Raw genomic sequence first — 8407 nt, 5'->3', positions numbered from 1 at the left:
TGATGTCTTTTAGGTAAGAGCCCGTGCATCGGATTTCAAGCTGGCACTTGCAGGGGATATGAATGTTCTTGATGGTCGAGACATCCACATTCACTTTCCTGCTGGTGCAGTGCCAAAAGATGGACCTTCAGCTGGAGTGACTTTGGTGACTGCTCTGGTTTCGTTGTTCAGTCAGAAACGAGTAAGAGCAGACACAGCCATGACCGGAGAGATGACACTTAGAGGTCTCGTCCTGCCTGTTGGTGGCATCAAAGATAAGGTAAGCTGCTTCTACTTCTAGCATCCCGAAGCTTCATATCTAGTAAAAAGCCCAAATTTGGGTACCATCTTACATGGCATTTGGAATAATTTTTGAGTTGAAAAACATATTTAAGAGGGCCATGTTAAATTGATGAACAGATATTGGCTGCTCACCGTTATGGTATCAAGAGAGTGATTCTACCGCAGAGGAACTCAAAAGACTTAGTTGAAGTACCCGCCGCTGTACTTTCCAGTCTGGAGGTAAGTTGGTAACTTTAATCTTAGTCTTGTTCTTGGTATTGCATTGTAGGTAAGAATTTTGCTCTATGCTAATTCGGCCCAGTGTTCGGTCCATATGAGGTCTGGTTTTGATTTGACCCTAGTTTCGTTTTGCTGACTAGTCCGCTGACCACCAAATACAAGAAAAGAATTGTGCAATAAGTCTTGTTTTCTTTCAAAAACCTTAAAAATGGGCTCTGGCAAAGCTGCATCGGGTTGGTCTGTAATGTTTTTGAATAGTTCTAAAATTGGTATGAATGGTGGAAACAGGTGATATTGGCAAAGAGAATGGAGGACGTACTGGAAAATGCATTCGAAGGAGGTTGTCCATGGCGGAACAACCACTCTAAATTATGACAAATCTATAGCTCTGTCTTTAAGACCGCAGAGTCAGAGTCGAACCATGTTGGCATATTTGGTAAGGATTCAGAATATTTGCATACCCTTTATATGGTTTTCTCCCAGTCACCTTTCCTATATTGTATGTTTGTGTATGTAATTGGCTTAAATTTATCATCTAATTTAATTTACTCATCTCTTCACGAACTCTATTATGAAAAACTGGGCTAGCTCGCATAGAGAAGTGGAATCATAAAGATTTTATGTCCTTGCACCTACGATATGATTCGTAAGTTAAGTTTCCAGCTCCTGAGCCCCCATACTGAGTGTCATTCTTCCGTAGAGAAGAGAGGTCAATTCATTTTGGAGAGACTAGAATTTTCTTTAATTGACCATCTCAATGACCTACACATTGCCCTAACAATTTTGGGCGCCGTTCGATATAGTTTAATTGTCTCTTCCTCTTTCCTCGATCTTGATCATCCTTTGATCCCATTGCTTTTTAGATAATTTCAATCCTACCATTAGAAAAATATACTTTTGTCATCTCATCTCAAGAAACGTTATGTTGGTTTCCAACCACGTTTTAATCAAGCTTAGAACACTATTACTTCTAACATTATGTCATGTTAAAAAACTTTGATCCAAGCGTTAGATGGTTATAACAAGAACTTTTATGAGCGTACTCTTGTGCCGAGGTGGCGGCATCCCAAGAAATGGTCAAATGAGCGCAGACTCGTCACCAGACATTAGCATGATCATAGCTTGGTTTGCTCTTTTATTCAAGCCACCTAATATGTAAATGTTCTTACGATGAACAAATCCAACTACGTAGAGAATCCTGAAATATGGTCCAAACGTGTACTATCATACTATAACGTATTCCTTTTGTTAAAAACATCACTGAAACGGAAGGGGTATTATTTTTTGCTTTGTAAATACCCCTTCCTGAAATATGGTCCAAACGTGTACTATCATACTATAACGTATTCCTTTTGTTAAAAACATCACTGAAACGTATTCCTTTTGTTAAAAACATCACCTTAAGATAAATCCCAATTTCCAACGCAGTAGTATCTCAACATTAACAAAAGTCATACCCAAAAATCAAGGTGCAAGGATATGAACACAACAAACACTTTCCGGGTTTGTGCCCTTTAAACAAAATCATTTATTCAAACAAAAGTCCAACACGATTAAACAAGAACAATCAATTTCTAGTTTATTCCATCCTTTCTTGTAAAAAGGGACTTCACTAATCACTTGAAAGCCAAATGATTTAATTTTTTTTTTCTTCGAAGAAATAAAGAAGGAAGAAAGAAAGAAAGAGAGAAACCCTTCTTTTAGCCCGAGAGAGCTGCGTTGATGGCGCTGTGAACCTCAACACCAATCTGTGCCTCTGCTTTCTCAAGATCTGTTGTAGCAGAAGTAAGTTTCTGTTGGAACTCAGCTAAACCCTTTTGGACTTGGCTAGGGTCAATGTGTTCAAGTGGCACAGCTTCAATCGCGATAATGTCAGCGACGGAATTTGCGTGGAGTAATGCAAAACCACTGCTCAAGAAGTATTTCTTCACGTCAGTGCCTTCATGGACGGACATGATACCAGGTTTTAGCTCTGCAATTGTTGGAACGTGTCCAGGCAAGACACCCATTTGTCCTGTTGTTGCAGGAATGATGACCATGTCGACCTTCAAGTAGATGAAGAGAAACCAATCAGTTATGGTTAAAGATATAAGAAACGAAACTCTAGAATACAAAGATGATGGCGCAGCGACAAGACAGTTGGAAAATGCATCAGCAAATATGTCAGGCAAGATATTAGTTATTGTGGCATTCTACATGACGATATACCCACAGTCTACAACATACTGATCTTCATATGAACTACGAGAATCTGAAAACAATAAAGGTATCTGATAACTGGTTGTGGAGATTAACTCATACAAATTAAGACCTTGTAATCAACATTCAGTCAACACATATACCAAGACTGTAACTGAAAACAAAAAAAGCCAGAAAGAACACTATATTTGGGATCATTTCTATGAATAGAATTTCAATTACAGACCCCTCTTCTTAAGAGTCACAATTCAAAATATCCCATTTCAATGATTGGATCAGAGGAGAAAATAGAAGCAGTAAATTAATCCACTAGGCTACACTTTTCAGTGATGAATCTAACAAGAAACTCACTTGAGAAAAGGAAGCTAACAAGCAACATTTTCAGATAGTGAGCACATGGTTAACCTGTGAATTCTAAAATGATTGTATAATTTTAGTCACCAAGAGGTACAAGTTTTCAATGCAAAGAGAAACATCCCAGAAGTAAAATAAATAACAAACGCAAAAATCAACAATTGCTAGTCTCAGGTATCGCAATCAAAACCCTAAAATTGAGCGCTGTCAGATCTAACCAAAATCAAAGGTCCTGAGACCTAATTAAGCACATTTGCATACCTTTCGATGAATCATATACCAGCGTAACAAATTATGGAACAAATCCGAAATGCTGTTCGAGATTTTTTTTCACAGATCAATAACAAACCAAAAGAGGTGTTATCCAATATCCAGATGTATCCACACAAAAGCGCGACGAACAAACTCATAGATCAATCCCTAAAAAAACAAAATGGGACCAAAAGATCGAAGAAGATGGAAAAGAACCAAACCTCTTTGCCGCTAAGCTCAGATGCGTAAGGGAGGACAAAATTGACGGTGAGCTTCGTCGGGATAGAAGAAGGAGTCGAAGGACGAGGTTTCATGAAGGCGGAGGGAGTCTGGGGCGGGTCCATGTTCGGTGCGACTTTCTTCCATGACTCGACAAAAGTCGAATCGATTGTCGATGGAACTTCCGATGAAAAGGCACGAGTCGTCACCGATTTGGACGATGCGGCGGCGACAGATCGGGAGAGGAGGCGAGAAGCTTGTTTGAACATGGCGGCGATTTTGTCTGGTGGTGGTGATTCGAGTTCTCTGAGAAATTGGGAACGTCGCAGATGAGAGAGAGAGGTTGAGAGAATCCGAAAACTCTTTAAAAATGTTGTAGCTCAAGTGTTTCTCAGACTCTCAAGTTCACGCGCATCTTCATGGCGCGTTGTGCGAGTTCAGTTTCGGCCCACATAAGCTGGGAAAAAGGCCTAAACTTAAAGCCCATGGATTTCTCTGAACTTTGAACCATCTTGAATTTGTTATTGATCAAGTTTGTCAAATACAGATTTAGGTTTAGTTTTAGACTAGTCGTCACATTTTAATTCTTCTGTTCACAGAATATTGTCACCAAAATAAATCTGAGTGTCATCAGTCATCACAAGTTAAACAAAATACGTTTGATGAAAAATGCATCCATTTCATTTCAAGAAATATAAAATAGATAGGATCTGTTAGTTTTCTATATTTATGTTCGATTTAGAATTTCTATGTTATAAAAGACAAAATAAATTTTAGTTAAATTATTAGGTTTTAGCCTTTTAGGATTAGTCTCCATTGTGTTCTAAATTTCCTTGTTGTTGCAAAACTTCTAATAGGATTATATAACTTACAACCTCTCTCTCTCTTCAGTTTCTAAAACTACCATATATCTGGCAAAACACTAATTCAGCACCAGAAATATAACCAGATGTTCTAGAGAACTGTTTTACCCAACTATTCACTGAGAAGAACTTTGTACTTTTTTAATGATTTACATGAAAAATAAGATATACCTTTTTGCTTGTCTTTCTTTATAACGATGTTGATTAATCTATGGATGGTCAAGCACCTGATTCATATGCCCAGAAGGTATCTGGATCAGGACAAAGAAGTGAAAAGTCCGGTACTTCGAGATTTGCGACGTGCCAATCAAGGAACCGAGCTTGTATTGACTTTAGTAACAAGAGGATTGTTGGTAATATCCACCACTTATCATCATCCCTGCCAAATAACATAACAAATGTTAACATCATGCTCTCAATTTTTTTTTTTTGGAACTCGATATACAGGTAACGAAGTAGAGAAGTTTGATGTTCAATAAACAAAAGCAATCATCAAACAGCGAAGAGCTCTGAGTATGTCTCTAGTTCCACCAAAGTGTGAGGGTTTAAGGTTAAGACTGATTATAGTATGGATGCGAAAGATTAGTTTCATGAGATCAAAATTTAAAATTCACAAATTTACACTAGGACGGACAAAAAACACTATTTATTACCTTATGGCGTTCCAGATGTTTGGTAGCTCGTCAGAAAAAAACCCGGAATGAATGACACCGCAAATGAAAGCCACAATCTGCAGAATACATGCGAATAAGATACAGTAGTGAAAAAAATGATGGCACTTGTTTTGAACACCGTTTGTGTTGACTTACGACGTTTGTTAGAGATGTAGCGTTCCAAAGGCCGTAGATACGAGTAAGTGAGGCTCTTCTCATTTCTTTACTAAGTAACGCGTTAAGACCGGCAGGGAAAGGGCAAAGCAGAGAGAGAGGGAGAATCAGGAGGATAGCAAGAAAGGCTGCAAGGGCAAGCCAATAGAACTGAAGTAATGCAAGTAGCGTAACTGAAAGATCAGCAAGGAGAAGGATGGAGATCAAACGGAGAAGAGTATCCTGCATAAGGCACAATAATTTTTTGGCTTGTGTTAACAAAAACAACAAAAGAAAACAAATCACAACAAGAGTTATTCAGGAGAGAAGAAATTGTAACCTGACGCCCAACGGGTCGAGTATTGTTCAATAAGAGAGAAAATGGAAAAAGTAAATCCCTTCTGTACTGCAGAGAATCTAGTGAAATCTCATTGATGAGGCCTCCATTGATCCCACCATTGATTCTCTTTCGAGATAAGCCATGTCCTGGTTGGATCAAGTTTTGTTGCAACTCGATAAGAGATTTGCTGGGACATGCAGCGCTGTTCCTAGATAATGGAGACAAGATTAAGCAGGTTAAGTCTTCAAGTCTCACACAAGACACAATTAGGTTCGATCAAAGAGAAGTACAATCTATCATGGCTCACCGAGGGGACTCGTCGTCACTTCTGAATGAAATTGATTGGTTTACAGTGTTCAAAGGAAAATCGCCAACAAAAACCAAGATACCGAGTTGGTAGTATCCTGAAGCTGTAGCTTGAAACCATCCAAGTTCAATTCTTACTCCATGGAATTCGAGTTGAGGATTTCCATGGCTATTTATCCACCTAATGACAGGAAGTAATGCTGAACGAATAGATCCGTGCCTCACAGTCCTAAGTTGGGCATTTAAACCGGCAACAAACCGGTGCCAAACACTTGGTGGGATGTGCTGCAATAGTGATTTGGAGCGTTTAGGAGATTTTCCAACGTGGAGATTTCGGGAAAACAAAAAATACAGAGAGGGATAAGCTAACCTGGCCAAGAAGATTTGTTAACAGTGTATCACTATGGAGACTATAAGGGGACATATAACTTCCATCTCCACCAAAAAGGATGCACATTGGGAATCTTTTCTGTATAATAGAGACCATATCTACACGCTTCTCGTCACCGCCAAGAAAGAAATCTATGTACGCAACCATCAGATCTGGAGTGGCTCCAACCTGCTTCGACGTTGGACACAGACGGTCAAAACAAGGAGTCAAAGCTACATGACGGTGAAGAATTAAAGATAATATTAATTGATAAGAACCCAAACCTTCATCCCTTTATAGAGAGCTCTAGATCTGCATGAGCGGAGGCAAGAGTGGTCATATTGAGATTTGACATATTCTTGAAGGCGGTGAATTTTTCTCCTGCGACGCCATTGTTTCCATGACCAGGCGCAAGGATTTGCAAGAACTGATAGAATGCTGTGGACAGAGCCTTCCCACCAATCATACGCTGCGGTAGAGTTGATCTCATCAATAAATCTGTTAAAAGCATCTTCATACCTGCGAAACAGAAACGTACAGATGAGTGGACATGTCTTGGATAAAGTGAGCCGATGGCCAATGTCACATTGTTGAGCAAAGAGTAGAAGTGAAGAAAATAGACTCGGGATTAATGCCATACATGGTCACTATTTCAAGAAATACTGGTTATGAATAAGTAGCACAATAGATATTCTTTCTTTATCTTGCCAACAGTTTTTAGTTCAACACTTCATTGAGACACTGAACGAAAACAATCAGAACAGAATTCAACGCAGTCAAGTTATATCCTTACACTATCTCTATGATTGCATCAGGAGGAGAGTAGGGCAGATGCCAAGGTTCCCTGAAAGTGTTTGGACCCATGAAGTACATACGGTAGGCATGGGTTTGCGTATCCTCAGACTTTGCGCCTCGAACCTGGAACGATGAGAAACCGGCATTAGAGTTTGGTTGACAGATATTGTATGTCGTACTGCGAAAAGATAAGACTTGGGAAAAGAGAATTTTCGCAACTCGATACCTCAGAGAGTGACAGAAGATGGGGTAAACAATGAGCACTCTGGTGTTCGATGGAATTGGCACCATAGAAACTCAATCTGAGCAATTTGATACTTAATGTGCTTAGCAACAGACCCAAAACTACCACTACACAAGATAGAAGAAGAGCAAAGGGCAATGGCCCTCCAAATGCATAGACAAGCTCTTCCAGAGGTGTATAGCAGTTTGGCAATCTGTATTTGTCGGATACACATTTATAGGGACAAACGGGTTCGCTAACTCCTCCTGCAGATTCAAAGCTCCTTGTCAAAAGATATCCAATTAAGAAGAAACAAAAGATCAGGGGATGGAAGAGCAAGAGAACTGTTAGATAAAATACCTCGTACATATACAAATTTTGCACGACTTGGAAGATGCTCAGGTGGGCAAGGTGTACACAGACGTTTTTCAGAGCCTTCAACATTCTTGTAAGTGCCAATGGGGCATTCCTGGAAGAACATATGGATCCAGAGATATCAAGTATCAGGCACAAGTCAACAAGGCAGAGATTTGCATTCAAGAAATACGAACAGTACTGGGACTGTCTTTTTTTGTGGTTTGTTATGCCCATTAATTTGCTGGGATAAGGGATAAGCAAATTGGCGAAAAGCTAAGACACATAAGTGGCTAGGAACGAAGAAACTACGACATAATAAACCATAAGACTTACCAAGCAAAATGTACCATATAGTCCCTTTGGACACTTCTTCCCAGTCATTGTTCCCTCTTCCCCGAAACGACCTCCATTGTCCCCTGCACCTCCTCTGAAGATATCAAAAAAGCAAGCGATTCAAGGTCTGTGTATGACTTTCATGAAGACAAGACACGTTTTGCAGATTAAAAACTTCTTTGTCAGTCTCATGAAGAAAATAGGACAGGCACAGTCTCAAGCATCAAACACTAAGGTGCCTTTATCCCCTCATGTTCATGGCGATGCTAGTACTAAATCAACGTGTATATGCATGCTTTACAATGGTAACAACAAATGACCCAAAAGGTAGCAAGCACAGAAGAGAGTTTGCTACAACTATCATGAAAATGGTACATACCTACTGCTAATGGACCCCTTGACAGTTGCAACAGGAGAATACTCGTCCCCAGTGTGTAACATGTCCCAGTGAAAATGAAGTCTCCCCCCTCCGCCCCCACCACCCCCAAG

General features: G+C 39.7%; 3 protein-coding genes across 3 annotated transcripts in view; 1 reads left to right on the top strand and 2 right to left on the bottom strand.

Moving 5' to 3' along the window:
* LOC104772936 (lon protease homolog 2, peroxisomal-like) overlaps positions 1–1067 on the top strand; it is a 5838-nt gene extending 4771 nt beyond the window's left edge. The window contains exons 13-15 of the mRNA XM_019241982.1: positions 14–259; positions 400–501; positions 790–1067. Coding sequence (XP_019097527.1) covers positions 14–259; positions 400–501; positions 790–876 — 435 coding nt within the window. The 3' untranslated portion in view covers positions 877–1067. The remainder of the gene's footprint in view (positions 1–13; positions 260–399; positions 502–789) is intronic.
* Positions 1902–3890, bottom strand: LOC104771974 (ATP synthase subunit delta', mitochondrial-like). Its single transcript, XM_010496610.2, has 2 exons — positions 3528–3890; positions 1902–2546 (listed from the first exon to the last, which is right to left on the bottom strand). Exons 1-2 carry the CDS (start codon positions 3792–3794, stop codon positions 2202–2204), a joined length of 612 nt encoding a protein of 203 aa, XP_010494912.1. The 5' UTR covers positions 3795–3890; the 3' UTR covers positions 1902–2201.
* LOC104771973 overlaps positions 4350–8407 on the bottom strand; it is a 9628-nt gene continuing 5570 nt past the window's right edge. Inside the window, exons 13-24 of the mRNA XM_010496609.2 lie at positions 8298–8407; positions 7919–8012; positions 7589–7697; positions 7232–7494; positions 7004–7128; positions 6495–6729; positions 6211–6399; positions 5842–6125; positions 5535–5742; positions 5198–5437; positions 5042–5118; positions 4350–4767 (exon numbers count right to left, since the gene is read on the bottom strand). The exon at positions 8298–8407 is cut by the window's right edge and continues 1 nt beyond it. Coding sequence (XP_010494911.1) covers positions 4608–4767; positions 5042–5118; positions 5198–5437; positions 5535–5742; positions 5842–6125; positions 6211–6399; positions 6495–6729; positions 7004–7128; positions 7232–7494; positions 7589–7697; positions 7919–8012; positions 8298–8407 — 2094 coding nt within the window. The 3' untranslated portion in view covers positions 4350–4607. The remainder of the gene's footprint in view (positions 4768–5041; positions 5119–5197; positions 5438–5534; positions 5743–5841; positions 6126–6210; positions 6400–6494; positions 6730–7003; positions 7129–7231; positions 7495–7588; positions 7698–7918; positions 8013–8297) is intronic.

This window comes from Camelina sativa, chromosome 20 (assembly GCF_000633955.1).
Source record: "Camelina sativa cultivar DH55 chromosome 20, Cs, whole genome shotgun sequence".
Taxonomy (NCBI): domain Eukaryota; kingdom Viridiplantae; phylum Streptophyta; class Magnoliopsida; order Brassicales; family Brassicaceae; genus Camelina; species Camelina sativa.
Note: the sequence above shows the minus strand (reverse complement) of the source record. Positions and strands in the feature narration are given on the sequence as shown.